This window comes from Tribolium castaneum, chromosome 1, assembly GCF_031307605.1.
Source record: "Tribolium castaneum strain GA2 chromosome 1, icTriCast1.1, whole genome shotgun sequence".
NCBI lineage: Eukaryota > Metazoa > Arthropoda > Insecta > Coleoptera > Tenebrionidae > Tribolium > Tribolium castaneum.
In genome coordinates this window covers 25,118,661-25,133,901 of record NC_087394.1, presented here as the reverse complement: position 1 = coordinate 25,133,901, position 15,241 = coordinate 25,118,661, and the positions used below count along the sequence as shown (strand labels likewise).

The window sequence follows — 15,241 nt, the reverse complement described above, 5'->3', positions numbered from 1 at the left end:
ATGGTAAAATTGAGTCCATCTTAAATTTGATCACAATTTTGATGGTCGAAACTGTTTTCATTGTATTCCCTAGCTTTAATTTGATCGCCTTTCTAAAAAGGAACATTGATTATGTAAAAAAGTGTTACGAATGAATACTCATCTTTAATGAAGGAAAGGTCTAATAACAAAAACTGTAACTTGTTGACCTGAAATTTTTATAATTAAACATAAAAGTGTAAGTAGAACGAAAACTTATCTTTTTGGAGTTACGATTTTATGTTGTAGATGAATCTGGTTCATTGCTGTTGTTTTCTGCTGCTTTCTGCTAAAAATGAATAAATAATACCGGTGTGTAAAAAAATTAGACTTAATACTTATCTTTAAAAAACTGAAATTCTATCTCGCCTTTGTTGATCTCAAATTTTTGAATTAGGTAATATAAAAATGTTAAATGTATGAAAACTTGTCTTTGGTGTTGGTTTTCCACTCCATTCTTTTCCGACTACACTAAAAATAAAGAAACAATGATTACGTACACAAATTATACCAATACTTATCATTAAAAACTGTAAAAATGGTCTTCTCTCTGTGTTCAACGATGTGAAAGAATGATCAGTTTTCGATTTTTCACCGACGAGTCTGTAAAGTTCCTGTTGGCATATTTGAGGATGTAATAACATCGCATCCTGCCAAAAAGTCTTAACAAATATTCAACAGGAAAATTACTGCACGGGTGTGAAAACTGAACTTCTTTCAGAACCTGAAGGAGTTGATCTTGGACATTCGCTGTGCAGGCAATCCAACGAATGTTTTTCATCAGGGCCTTTTCCAATGTCTCGACGAAATCTACAAAAGGTTTTGCAGGCATTAAAAGTTTTCCAAAAGTAGTACCCGTGCCACCGTATTTTTCTGTGTGTCCCTTGAAGTGCGTGAAAAGTGTAGAAGCGTCAAGTTCATCCATCGCTGAGGCGTACTCTTTGCAGGTTGGGCATGTGTGTTTGCCCAGACACTTCCTGACCAGGTACCCACTGATGTAGTGAACGACGTTTTTCTTAGGAAGATCGTTTCCTCGAAAATCTGTGTTTGTGATCTATAATTTATACATTTATTAAGTATGCTGCATAATTTATTTTTAACTCAAACACTCGTAAATCTGGAAAAACCCGTAAATTGGAATAACATGTGTGATTTTTTATTTTCGGCCGAGAAATAATAGACCAATAAAATTTCTTAAAACTTATTTTTTAAATAAGGTACCTTGAGAGATCCTGTTTGACATGGCACTGTTCTTTCTTGCTCTTCTGTTGAAATTTCGATGTTCTGTGGGAGGTTGTTCATCAGCAAGACGTCCACATCCTCGGCGCAGTTGAATGTGTCGGCGCATTGCAATAAATCCACGCAACACAGTTTCTTGAATGAACGAAGAAACTGAATTGGCGTTGGATTTACTGAATTGCCACCTTGCTGACGAATTTTTCCGAAGAAATTTTCCAAACAGTCCTGGTTGATTCTTCTTGTCTTCAAATTTCGGCATCCCTCTTCTTTCAATTCTTCCCACAGGTCCATCGTTGATTTGATTGTGACCTGAAAACATTTAATGCTTTTTATTTTATTCGTGATTTCTCTCTTACCTGTTTTCGTGTCTGAAAAGACACGAATTTTTTTGAAAAATTGGGTCATTTCATGAAGAAATGCGTCCTGCTGTGGGGTCCCCTTGTATGGCCGTCGGTAAAGATTTTTCGAAGCTTGGGTGCTGGAGTTCAAAATGTCGAAAAGATGATCTATCTTTTCAATGAACTCCGCTGTTCCCATAGCCAAGGTGGAGATCTCTCCGCAGGCCATGTACGTTGAAAGGGCTACAATGTTAACAATAGTATAAATATTTTTTTTTAGTTTTGTACGAACCAGACGAAACTGTAGAACTAAGAACTTGTGCCGCGTACTTCACCTTCATCTTCTGGAAATTTGTTGGGTGAATGTGAGCTTCACTCAACTTTGGTGCCATCCTGAGGTCCTTGTTCTTCTCCAGGTTGAACAACTGCTCGACGAACTTCCATGATGCTTCTTTTCCATCAAAGTGGACGGTGTTCTGCAAGAGAAGATTCCTCATGCACTTCAAAAGGTGTGGGGTGTCGAAGAAGTAGCGGATGGTTTTTCCTTGCACCTGAAAATCAGTATGTTTAGTTGTGATACCCAAATCACGAGAAAGTTGAATAAAATTGGATCCCATGTCAGACACGACGGCCTTAACACTGAAACCTATATTCAACATTCTCGTAATGCACTCGTGAAGGATCGACTGCAAATCCTGGGCATTGCAAGTCGAATTGACGAAGAAAAATGCGAGTGGCTGCTTCCAATTTTCTTCAATTCCTCGTGCCATCAAAACCAACGCGTTTTGTGCTGGTTTGAATTCTTTGCCTTTTCCAATGTCGTGGAATCCGATGATCTCGTCTCGCTTCTGGTCGTAGAATAAGTGTGTCTTGAGCGAGACTTCGTCCATTGTGATAATGCACAATTTGGCATTATCATTTTTGGATTTCAGTCTCAGCTGCAAGTTCCTGAAAAGAAAATCATTAAAACCTGGACTATATTGCAAATTTTCAGTCATTCTCTTCAGAGTTCTGACTGAAGGAAAGTGATACTTTTTAACCATGATTCGATACGCTTTGGGGCTTGCAAAGTACAATCCCAGAGCGTGTTGTTTGAATTCCCCTGTGAATCGCCTTCCTTGTGCTTTCCTGTTTTTCAAATTGCTGAGGACTTGGGCTGTTTTGCTGAATTGTGGTGGCAGGAATCTGTCGCACGCTTGCTTGAATTCTTCTCCCGAGATTTCCTGCTTCTTGTTTTTTTCGTTTTCTTCCAACGACTTGTTCGCGATGTCCAGTTTCCTCCTCAACTTCTTCACCTCTTCTCCTTTGGATCTGATTTCTGCCTTCAGCTTCCTTTTCCTTGGTGTTGCCGCTGAAAGTTCCTTACCTGTTTGGGTTTCCATTGTCCATTTGGAAAGCTCAAACAGTTCAGTCTGAGTTCCAACATGCTTTTTCTGAATCTCCGATTCGGTTTGGGTGCTCATCTCACAACCCATGGTTGGACTGGCTGGAGACCCTACCTCGATGTACCTCCCAACAAAGATCTGGTCTTCATTTAGGATGTAATCGTGGTCGAGTCTCACTGAAATTTCCTGAAACAAATTTAATGTAGGCACAGAGCTAGATATTAACCTGTTATTGTGGATGCATTTTTTGTCAAAATGCAATCCACAGACCCTGAAATTGGTGTGAAGTTCCGTAGGACTCTTCAACATGAGTTCCTCCCGCCCACAAGCAACTTTCCATTTTTCCAACCTGTCCAAATCGTTCAATGGGAATCTAAAAAAACTAACGTTACTTCCGTAATAACGTGAAGTGCAATTTTTCACTGCACATGTCATTCCTTTGCTCTTACCCATTTTTTTGGAAACGATACAGAATTTTTAGTTATTATAAAACAAATACAATTACTAATAAATTACTTAGTTACTACGTATAACTAACTGTTAACAATTAAGTACTAATTACTACTTTACCATGCAAACTGAATCTACTATATTAAATTGGTTAATGGGTATAAATATTTACTAAATAATCTATGTAAATACGTTGTTAATAACTACAGTGGTGGTTAATACAATCTACGGTTAAATAAAATGTAATTATTATCTCTAACGCCTTTCGAAGAATCACACAAGAAAATCACATGCAACACTTCGTAAGTCTGGATAGAAATTGAGGGAAAAATTGGCGGTTCTTTCCATTTCGCGCTTCAATTTCCCTCCAATATTTTTAAGTGGGGTTGGTGTGAAGTTAGCGCATTGTTGATTTTATGTTTTTAATAAAAAATGTTTTTTAAATTAAAAACCATTAGAAATGAGTTAAATAACGACACTGATTCATATTTTCACAAAAACCTTTATTGTTTCAGCCATAAAAATATTTTTATCGTTACAGCAAATGTGACTAATATCATTCAATACTTCATTCAATAATATGCACGTCCAAGGTCAACAAGCCTCACAGCGCGCGGGAAAAGAGTGTCAGATCTGGTGTTAACCTCTCTAATCTGTGGTAAAACGTTCGCATGCGTATTGGTGTGCGCTCGCTCTTTAAATTTTGCTATTTAACTACAAAAAATATATATACCCTATTTTTTTTATTATAGAATTTTCAAATTCACAATCTAGCTAAGTCAAAAGTAGTTTTATTTTTTATTAAAAGTTTTTTTAATAAGATTGATAAAATTGTAAAATAGTTATTAATGATTAGATCTCTCATTGAAACTTTAGTATATTTTCAACTAAATTAATTGCACATTATTCTAATTGCATAGTATTTTATTTTAGTAGATCAGTAAAAGTAAAAATTACTCAATTTCCTTCATTTTCTAATAATCATTGTTCACTTCATTTTTATTCCCTTTTTTCCTGAAAAAAAAGCTTTAATAAACTTCCACGTGGTTCTTGCTGGACAAATAACTTGTTAATTTTAGTCTCAATTTTTTTTCAGCCTATTAAAAATGTAAGTTCAACATTTCTGCATTGTTTTCTCAGCAATTAACAAACTAATTGAATTTAAATTAATTTAAAGCGATTTGGCGCTGAAACGGTGTAAATTAAGAAAGCAAAAAATGTTGGCTATGTCATATAATAAATATCATAAAACAGTTATTCATGATGAATACCTTTATCATTACAAATTTTTCAACAAATATGCGCATTTTGTGAGGAAACGTTGGTTCCTTTCACCGTTTTATCAGATATGCGGTTTCCGCCTTATCAAACGTTTCAAACACTATTCTAATAAAACAGTGTTGAATTCATTGTTTTTAAACACAAGAAGATGGAAGAATTTATAGAAAAGCCACCTTGCCAAATTTTATATCGACAATCTTCGTTGGAAACTCGCTTATCTCCCGTTCACTTGTCTGAAGAATCATCCGAATCAAGTGATGAGGAAGTGGAAAATGTTAACACCACACCCAAAATAGTGAACGTTAAAATAAAAACACCAGTAGAAAAATGCAACGAAAACGAGGAGGAAAAATTAACAGCGGTATATTTAATGAAAAGTAAGTTGACAACTTGATAACATTAAATACAAATGATTTAACATGCAACTAATCAAAGTTTTTAAAACAAAACAATGCACCCTTAATTAAAACTTAATCACTTTGCATAATTGAATTTTCGACATCTGCTAAAACCCACTGGTGGTCAACAATCTCCAAAGCCTCCCATTCCGCTTTAAAGGGCACTTTGGGGTCGTTTGGCATCGCCATGGCAGCCCCCGACATTTGGTCCTGCATTTGCTTGCTCTGATCGGCCGCGTTATTCTCTCCCAAAACCAGCGCGTAAATGCTCCTCAAGCCAAACACGTTTAAAAAGTACCACGAAGCTGACGAAACCCACGACGCGTCCAAATGCGACAATTCGATCCCTCTTTGCAACATCGACTTAAAGCGCAAAGTTAGGGGGAACGGCACCTTTGTCGTAATAAAACCCGAAAACATCCAATTAATCCACCCCCCGATAATAATCATGGGCAAGACATTGGTCAAATTCCCTTTCAACATATCCGTCATCATTGAGGGGTCGGTCATCATGTTTTGCGTCACGGGGGGGCGTTTTTGCATCAAATAGCCCTCCTCTTCCCTGTTAAAGGCATGTTTTCGGATCAGGAACGACGTCTTCGGTATATACTTGGCGTTTTCGCGCAAAACCCGCGCCCTGAGGATCAACTGGCTGTCTTGCAACTGTTGAATTTCTACCTTTTTCTGGCTTGACAGAAGGATGGAAATGTAGTGCCGCAAGATGCCGACCAGGAATGTGATCACCACGATGGGCAAAAACACCCAGAAACGAATTTGTGGGTCGACAATTAAATCGGTGGTCATGGTTAGGTTTCTGACACTTGTCTGACTGACACTAGTGAATTTCAGGCATCACACCACCAAAACAACAAACTCCCCAAGAGAAATGTCAAAGTGAGTTGGAAATGGCGACACTTCGGCCTAAATCACCCAGGCCTGTGGGGCCCAAAAACGATAAGGAGGAGTCGATTTGGGACAAGCTTGGTACACTTGGGCGCAAGAAACGCATCAAGGAAGGTAATTGTGCCATTTCGAGTGATAATCACGCGAGGTTTTGTACGTTGCCTAATATGGTTATGTTGTTAAACAAAGTAGGTGTGGTGTTCTAATTTTGGTTTTTCTTAGTGCAAGAAGTGCAAGCTGAGGGCAAATATGCGATTGATTCTCCGGGGCATCCCACAAACCCTATCACACCGCCAGAAGAGTACGATTTGGGTGAGAATTAACTAAATTAATAACGTGCCTTAAGTTGGCCCAAACACTTTCAAATTTTCTTCAAAATGCACACATACGGTATTCCAAAGTGCGGGGAAAGTGCTGAAGAATGCTGCTATTTATTAAAATAATGCCACGTTAGTTTTAGAGATTTTTTGTGTTTTTTTATTGGGCTAACTTATTAAGGGTGGCCTAACTATTTCATGTCCTGAATGATTTGTTTGATCTTTAAAAAATGCTGTATTTTAAGTAAAGAAGCTAAAATACCTGAAAAAATGCTAGCGAATGTTGCACTTTATTCCAAAAATCCTGGGCAAATAGCAACAGTTTACAATTTCCAAAATGTTGGGCTAATTAACGTATGCTCATTCATTTATGTGAGCCAAAAGACTTATAAAAATGCTGGAAGACGTTGTATTTTAACTAGAAAGTGATACAAAAATAACGGTTTTGTACTGTAGGTAAAGACATCAAATGCCAGATATATTTTTTTAAAACTTTGAAATAGTGATATTATGAAAATTGTCTAACGTAATAAGTAATGGTACACTTATTTCACGTTCCCAATCTTCGAGTCTTTAGTCTGTAAGAACTGATCGAAAAAAGTTAGGGATATTCATAATTATCTGTGTAAAATAAAATTTTATCGTCTTGTACAATAAATAACTATTATTTTGAAAGATAAACCCCAAAATAATCGAGGTGAAATGATATTTAAAATACTTAAGTTTTTGGTGCAACAACTAATTTTTTTATTGCAGTTTACAACTAGTGCAAATGCGCTTGAAGTGCAATCGCAGCATGATCACCGCAAACATTTTCCAGGGCTAAAAGTGGTAAACAATCAAAAAATTAATTAATGTGTCGTCAAAAATTAGTTTGGAATGGATTAAAATTTCATAATTTAGTTCTATTACGTCCCTTTTTTTTGGATTTTCAAATAAGTACAGGAGTTAAACTGTTTTTCTGACTTTTTTGATGTTAAAATTAACAGAGTTAGGTCGGTTAAAAGTAAATAGATGATCATGATAACTATGTAGAACTTTAAAAAATCATAGAGAGTAGAGGATGTCGATTCTTTTTGATTGTGACTGTACTCTTTGTTTCAAAACTACGGAAATGACAACGTCATTTTACCATTTTACCGAATTATTCTTTTAAATGAGGTTGATAAAAATGTAAAATAATTATTAATCTCTCATTAAAACTAAGTACATTAGTTATTAATTTTTTGAAGTGCATGAAAGATTTTATTATAACAAATTATTAACATTCATTTTTTGCATTAACTAAGTTATGGACAAGCATACCTATTCTAAAAGACAAAAAAGTTTCCCTCGGGCTGTGCTTGGGGTAAATTCGGCTTTTTAGAAATAATGAGAGAGAACTCATTTTTCGCGTTAAAATAGAAAATTTCCTATATTACTTTATTTAGATCTGTTTCCCTACACTTAGGTCGTTTGTCAGTGCCAAACATTTATTCTGTTACAAAGGCACTTTTCTCCTGACCCACGATAGAGCCCACAGACAAAGACGACTAAAAAATTGTTAAGTTTTAAAAAAATAAATTAAAAATTTAGACAAAGATGTGTAGTCGTTTTTATTAGTATGTTTCAAACGGATAAAAAATTAGTTGAAAGAAAATTCTATTACGTAGGAAAGTTATCGAATAAAATCGAAAATTTACTTTTGCTAATGACTAATGAGGCTATGAGGCTCGAAAATAGCTTTCTAAAATGTAAGCCTTTTGTTGGGTCGTAAACACCATCGCGGAATAATTTTAATAAGCAAGGAATCAATTTTTGAAAAATTGTTTTTAAATTTTGATCTGTCAATTATTGACATGGCTAAAATTCCACAGGCACAGTCTGCTCCAATTCAGTTCATTTTCGATCCCATGTTATTATTAGCTGTTTCAAAACTCTATATTTAAACACTAACGTCGCATTTTCCCGAATGATTTTTTTTTAAATTATTAACTTTTTGAAGTACATGAATAATTTATAACAACTAAAGGACTAGGCACACTTCTTATGGGAATTTAAGGACCACTCAAATTGGAAATTTTTTATATCAATCGATGCATCTCAAAAAGCTGATCAAATCATATCATTGCGCCAAACCTGTAGCTTGATTAGGAAAGCCAGAAATCGCGATTGAATTTAAATTATTCCTATTGTTGGAGATATTAACTTCTGTCCGCTTAAATCCCTATTTCCATAAAAGTGTCTGTTCCCTATACCTGACCCCCAATCTAGTAATTGTAGTAATACCGCAGTCTTGTAAATCTCGAAGATTTACAAGCTCTTTGTACTCACCGAAAAGCCGCCCCAATGCTTTTCTTATGGGACAAATCTTCACTTTGATTGCAATTTCCCGCGTTCCTAATTAAGCTACACGTTTGGCGCAATGATATGATTTGTTCAGTTTTTTGTGACGCATCGATTGATATAAAAATTACTCAATTTGAGTGGTCCTTAAATTCCCATAAGAAGTGTGCCTAGTCCTTTGAGAGAAAATGCGACGTTGGCGTTTACGTAGTTTTGAAACAGCTAATACCTCCCTAAATATTTTACATTCCTTTCTATCATCCTGTAGGTAGGCTGTTTTGTCGTTAGGATATTTTGTCGGGGCGCCGTAAAATTTTATGGTTTACAATTTTTATTTAAAACTTTTTTCTAGCTCTTACCGATTTTAGTAATCTCTAAAAAACACTTAATTTTCGTTTTTTCAATAAACGTTTTTCTGTACGACTTTGCATCAAAAATATAAGCTTTTGATTAAGGCTTATTTGACTGGATTTTTTCCATTTAAATATTTTAGAGGACAATGAGGAGCGCTGCATGGTGGAGCCCCGGTCGTACGACGACCCCAAATTCAGGGAACTTTCCCAAGTACTGATCGACTGGATCAATGACGAATTGGCCTCACAGCGAATCATTGTGCAAGACCTAGCTGAGGACTTGTATGATGGGCAAGTGTTGCAAAAACTTCTCGAAAAGCTAACAAATGACAAACTCGACGTTCCCGAAGTCACCCAGTCTGAAGAAGGCCAAAAGCAGAAACTTTCGGTCGTTTTGGCACATTTCAACCAGGTTTTGGGGGTGCAGCGTTTGGGGCACAAGAAATGGAGTGTGGAGGCTATTCATTCAAAAAATATCGTCCCAATTTTGCATTTATTGGTCGCTTTGGCGCGACATTTCAGACCACCAGTTCGTCTTCCTGAACATGTCTCTGTCACAGTTGTGGTGGTCCAGAAAGTGGGGGGCCAATTGAGTCACAGAATTGTTAAAGAAAGCATTACCACTGCCTATGATGATGTCGGGATGAGGTGTGAGAGGGATGCGTTTGATACGTTGTTTGATCATGCCCCCGATAAACTCCAAGTTGTAAAAAAGGTGAGTTTTATTGAAATTATGGTAAATAATTATAACAACATCTGCTGGTCTAATTTTTGGGTCAGTTTTAGTAAAATTTTTGTAAAAAACCTAGTAACTTGCGAAATAATTGTGCTTCTTTCTAATTGTCAACTTTATTAAAACTCTCGAAAAAAAAATATGTAATTTTCAAGAGAATTTAGTGATTTCATAAAATAAAATCATGGATGCTTAAACGCTCGACAAGGGTAAATCATTTTTGGTCTGATTCGGTGATTTTTCAATCTTATGTAACAAAATTTCACAAAAAAAACTGAAAATATGTTTTTGAAACACACTTAGATGTTGAAAAAGGTAAAAGTAACACGATTTTCTACAAAATTTGTTTTTTTGCGTTGTTTTTTCAAGAAATTTCGATCAAAATCAACTAAAATCGAGTGTAACAATAAAGTAAAATAATAAAACTTGCTTAATAAATAATCAACAAAGGCAAAAATGATAACTTAATTGGTATAATCTTGTTATTTTCGCTTGTTTTTACTAAAATTTTGCGATATAATGGTATTTTGGCTATGAAACGCACAAAAACGCCCGAAAAAAGGTCAAAAAATTATGTAATTACATATTGTCATAATTTAATAATTTTTCAGTCTGATTAAAAACACCATTTTTGGAATTATTTGTTTTTATTTGCTTATTCTGACGAAATTTTGTAATTTTTCAGCATGTTTTAATTGCAAATAAATTCATAACAGAAGTAATAGAATGAAACACGCGAAAATAACATTAATTTGGTGATTTTCTAACTCAATTTGTGCGATTTTGTTAAAAAAAAATTTCGTTTACTTCAAAAACGTGCCTAAGCACACCAAAATGGCAAATTTAACATAAATTTTGCGAAATAACTGACAAACATGAATCATATTTTTACACAAAGTTTCAAAGTTATTTTTTTAACATTCAAGGGCATTCAAATGGTCTTCCTTTAAAAAAATGTTTGATATTGGGTTTTTATAGAAAATCTTAAAGTTATAATTAGGAAATAAGGCATTCAAGGAAATTAATTAACTAGATTTAATTTTTAAGGTAAGCTTTTAATTCAGTTTGTGATTTTAGAGTCTCGTAACATTCGTCAACAAACACTTGAACAAAATCAATTTGGAAGTGAGTGATCTTGAAACTCAATTCCATGATGGGGTCTATTTAATTATGTTGATGGGTCTTTTGGAGGGATTTTTTGTACCTTTGTACAGCTTCCATCCTACTCCAAGGGATTTTGAGCAAAAAGTTCACAACGTCTCGTTCGCTTTTGAACTCATGGAAGAAGTTGGGTTGAAAAGACCAAAAGCACGACCTGAAGGTAGTACATTTTTCGTTGACTGTTTTTTTTTTTAAATGAATTTCTGCTTTATGGAGCTCTGTTAAAAAACGCTTTACAATTTCATCATATACCTTTTTCATGGCAGCAAGTAAGTGTACATTAATTGCACCCTAAACGGTCCGTTGAGGTACAATTACGTTGGCTCCTGGCGACCCGTTCTGGGACACGATTTACAAAAACTCTCGCGCTTGTACAAATGCAAAAATTATTTTGAATTACCTGCCAAGAAATTGGTTTTGATTTGATAACTTCAAGTTTTGTCACCAATATAAAAGAGTGCGGTCAATGAAAAAAATTAATCAACTCGTTACTTAATGGGCGATTAAAGGCACTCATTAGCTATCGCTTGTTCGTGCTTTAAACTATCGATTATTCATTGCCTTTATTCTCAAATTTTTAAATTGTGTGATTTTCTTTCAGATGTTGTCAACTCTGATCTCAAATCTACCTTGAGAGTTCTTTACAATCTCTTTACGAAATATAAAAATATTATGTAGGTTTTCAGGGAAGACAATAGTGCCTTGGAAGTGTCTTTGCCAGATCTAAATGTGCTTTATCGTGCCTTAGACAGAAATATGTATTTTTAACACGATTGATTATATTTATCCAAGTGTTGTAGGAACCCACTAATGTAAATAACTTGTGTTACTTTTTATATTTATTAAGTCATGAAATAAATTATAATTTTACTTAAATAGTTGTGTAACATTTTTACAAAAATCATTATCACCTGTTTTCTCTAGGTAACACGAAAAATACAAGTCCTTTATTACTTGAAGTGGATTTTTCCCTTCATTTCTGCTTGACGTTTTAGTACAAAAGCAAACTAATACAAAAATCTTTTCATTTTTTCTTTTTGCACAAACAGCTGCGCTGTCTAACAAAGTAGTACTAATTAAAGCCGCTTGCAAGGGGTTGTAGTCAGGAGATTGCACACCGCAATAATGTTCAAAACCCGTCACAATTATAACACTTGGAACTTTATCCCAAAGGTGTATACCATTCATTTGCGTAACCAAATCAGTGTAGTCTTTTAAATACCTAACACATGCCGAATAACACAACGAAATTAGCGCCTTAATACAACTTACATGAACGTAATCAACTGCAAAACCTCTTTATCGGGCGTTTTCACGTTCTTTGGGGTCTTGTCAAAGACTTGCGGTGAGATGAGCCAGACGTAAAAACCATTTTCTGCAAAAGAAATCGCAATCTATTTTTTTGCATAAAATTAAAGCTAAATTATTCGGCTTGCCTGGAACAGGTCTGAGTCAAAATTTTGACCGACAGCGAGAGCCGAAATCACTTTTTCCGGTTGCATTGAAAACAACTTTCAAAAATTGTAGGTTAGGAAACTTGGTCACGTGATTGATTGATTGATTGGGTAGGAAAGGCGGTAGGTTTAAATAAAAATTATTAAAATTAAAAACATTTATTATAGTTCGTCGTCTGAAAGACCGTCGCTTTCTTCGCTGTCTTCTATTGTTTTATTTCTCTGCTTCAAATAGACTTGGTACTGCTCCGGTATGCTTTTAAACCGTTTTATTTTCGCCCGAATTTGCTTCCAAGTCTCTTGGTAATAATTTTTCTTGTCTCGTGCCATTGCTTTGTAATCCTTTCCGTATTTATCCATGAGGTAAGTAACCCATTCAACTTGGCTGTTGGGAAGTCTGAACAGTTTAACTCGTGGAGCTCTCGCATCTTCTTCTAAAGCTTGCGCTACGTGAGATTTCGTCGGTTTGGTGTCTAGTTGCTCTTCCTCCCAGTCATCATTATTAGAAGTGATTGAAAGTTTCAATTTCTGTTTATTACTAGGAATTCCGAGAGTTTGATTAGGATCGTATGAAAGGCCCATTTCTTCTAAATTCGTTTTAACTGATTTACGTTTGTCCCAAGCTTCTTTAATTTCTTTACTGGAAGTTTTTGCTGGATTTGTGTGCCCCAAAAATTAAAACACTTACCATGAAATTTTTCCCACACTTTCTATCTTATTTCGGAGCCGTTTGCGGTTTCCGTTGTGCCGATAAACCTTTCTTCTCCTCTGTTTTCGTAATTTCGTCATATTTTTTAGTTTTCTCTTCGAAAAATTCCTAACCTCACTCGCACGTGTTGACTGATGTCATCTGTCAATTGTCACATCCTAACCTCATTTTTTCCTTGCAATTTCACGACGAAAAAACTCAATAATAACAATTAACACGATGAATTTGGTTTTTACAAACATAAAGCCAATTTTCCAGTCTCCAATAAACACATTTGGAGGTAATTCATATAATTTCACGAGTTGTTAAAATAATCCTCAATTTAGCTTCCGTTAGGTTCGCAAGTAAAAAAACCGGGGGAAGTACCCAAAATACGCACACGAAAGTGCGCCCCAAACATCGCGGCTGGAAAGTGCAGGATGGGCACAGGGTTGAGGCTGGTTCCATTTTAGCGACTCAACGCAATTTACGTTTTCATCCCGGGTTAAATGTTTGTTGCTAGTTTTTCCAACAAACACATGCTAAAAATTGAATTTTAGGTGGGTTTTGGCCGCAATGGCACTTTATTTGCTATAGTTCCAGGCCGTGTTGTGGTAACTTGTGAAAAAGTTGATCTTAATTGGACTCATACTTGGGTGCAGCGGTGTCACGGTTTGAGACAAGACAAGGAGTTTTATAAGAAATATTTCAATATTTTGCCGGACAAGCAGCATCAAAATTTTAAACTAATTGATCAAATTTGATTGTGTAGTTAATAGATAATGAAATAAAACAGTGTCTTAGGCATCTATCCAATTTATTGTTATGTAAGATATTTTTTCGTTTTGTGAGGTTGCTAAGACTGCGCGTTTTTTCACAGCAGTTGCTAGTCGTCCGAAAGACACGATTTCGCTCGAATGCATAACATCATCAGGGTTATCAATACAATGGACTATGAAAATAGCATGATATGCAATTGGGTCTCCTACAATTATTTAATTCTATTTTATTATTTTTCATTTTCGAATGGTTACCTAAATAAACTAAAAAATCAGCACCGAACTTAAAACCTGTGGTGATGTAATAACCCCTCTCCCACAAGTCTCTATAAACGCTATATTTTAGTTCAGTCGTGTTCTTTAGAATTTCGTCCTTTGACACTTCAATAAACTCATTATCATTACTAAGAGGTGTAAGAAACGTTGGCCAAATCATAATTTCTCTATTAATTTTAGAGGATTTTTCCAGTTCCTCGGTGAAAATTTCCTCAACTGACCTATTATCACCACGTTTTCTCTTAGCAGCGACAATATCACCAATCATGCTTTCCAACTGCCTTTTCCTATTGTTTTTATACATAACTTTTTCTTCTTCCAGCAAAACATTTTCAAACTGTTCATACTTGTCTCGAATCTCTGGCGTTATATTAACGGAAGAATCGATTAGTTTTGCTAGTTTTTTATCTAATAAGAGTAAAACTTCCTCGGGTAAAAGTTTTAGAGGTAATGCTGAAAAAAAAATCAACATTTCAATTGGAAACAAAGCAATTGCATAAAACCATACTTTGCACTGTATTTGTATTTCCAACTAGAGTACCTAAAATTCGATGTGTTTTTCGAAGCGTTGCCCAATCTAAAAAAACGTTAAGGGGCTTCCTACACATAACCTCAATGTTTGATGAACGTTTACCATCTGCATCGTAAATCAAGACGCTCCCTTGGCTATAATGCAATTTAATCATTTTTAATGATTTCTTAATAAATTAACATCGTAAAGACAGAAAATTGGTTTAATGCTGAGATTTTGCGACGAGTTTTTTAAATATACTACAAACATTAAATTACTAAAATCACTAAATTGTAAGGTTGTTACGTTGGCAGTCTTTTTTACCTGTCACATTTTGTGGACTTGTCTTTGAATTCAAAACTCGTTGTGTTAAAGAATTGGGTTTATTTGTGTTTAACGCCGCTTTTAAAGTGTTAATAATCGTTTTTAACTTGTGTATTAGTGACTCTTTATTGGTGTTAGTGGATTTGCTTTTGGTTATTTGAAGACATGGAACCGAGCATTCTATGGAATATTCACAATTCTCCTCCGGTAAGTGCACTTATTATTAGTTGATCATTAAAAACATTTTAATCTTCAAAATGTGAAAAAAATTTGGAAGCAAAATCTGAAATTTGATGCGGTACTAATTT

The 15,241-nt window shown here is 35.1% G+C and overlaps 5 protein-coding genes across 6 annotated transcripts in view; 2 read left to right on the top strand and 3 right to left on the bottom strand.

Annotated features, from left to right (window-relative positions):
- Positions 1-4,808: 4,808 nt before the first annotated feature.
- parvin lies at positions 4,809-14,031 on the top strand. Of its 2 annotated transcripts, XM_015977938.2 has the most exons (7): positions 4,809-5,088; positions 5,959-6,126; positions 6,235-6,324; positions 9,148-9,722; positions 10,818-11,064; positions 13,391-13,554; positions 13,604-14,031. In XM_015977938.2, exons 1-7 carry the CDS (start codon positions 4,860-4,862, stop codon positions 13,805-13,807), a joined length of 1,677 nt encoding a protein of 558 aa, XP_015833424.2. In that variant the 5' UTR covers positions 4,809-4,859; the 3' UTR covers positions 13,808-14,031. The 2 variants fall into 2 exon arrangements, with proteins under 2 accessions (XP_015833424.2, XP_967695.3); XM_962602.5 differs by lacking the exons at positions 13,391-13,554; positions 13,604-14,031 and adding an exon at positions 11,503-11,777 and having other exon boundaries at positions 4,814-5,088; positions 10,818-11,061.
- EMC3 (ER membrane protein complex subunit 3) lies at positions 5,059-5,948 on the bottom strand. The gene has a single exon (XM_962677.5). The coding sequence runs from the start codon at positions 5,911-5,913 to the stop codon at positions 5,182-5,184; it is 732 nt and encodes a 243-aa protein (XP_967770.1). The 5' UTR covers positions 5,914-5,948; the 3' UTR covers positions 5,059-5,181.
- Positions 12,496-13,202, bottom strand: LOC655966 (uncharacterized protein). Its single transcript, XM_962520.5, has 2 exons — positions 13,044-13,202; positions 12,496-12,995 (listed from the first exon to the last, which is right to left on the bottom strand). Exons 1-2 carry the CDS (start codon positions 13,142-13,144, stop codon positions 12,518-12,520), a joined length of 579 nt encoding a protein of 192 aa, XP_967613.3. The 5' UTR covers positions 13,145-13,202; the 3' UTR covers positions 12,496-12,517.
- On the bottom strand, positions 13,844-14,892 carry Tsen34 (tRNA splicing endonuclease subunit 34). Its single transcript, XM_008201291.3, has 4 exons — positions 14,733-14,892; positions 14,607-14,675; positions 14,078-14,551; positions 13,844-14,028 (listed from the first exon to the last, which is right to left on the bottom strand). Exons 1-4 carry the CDS (start codon positions 14,782-14,784, stop codon positions 13,844-13,846), a joined length of 780 nt encoding a protein of 259 aa, XP_008199513.2. The 5' UTR covers positions 14,785-14,892.
- An 85-nt stretch (positions 14,893-14,977) lies between these two features.
- The window catches only part of LOC655556 (uncharacterized protein), a 46,480-nt gene continuing 46,216 nt past the window's right edge, over positions 14,978-15,241 (top strand). The window contains exon 1 of the mRNA XM_008201288.3: positions 14,978-15,140. Coding sequence (XP_008199510.3) covers positions 15,116-15,140 — 25 coding nt within the window. The 5' untranslated portion in view covers positions 14,978-15,115. The remainder of the gene's footprint in view (positions 15,141-15,241) is intronic.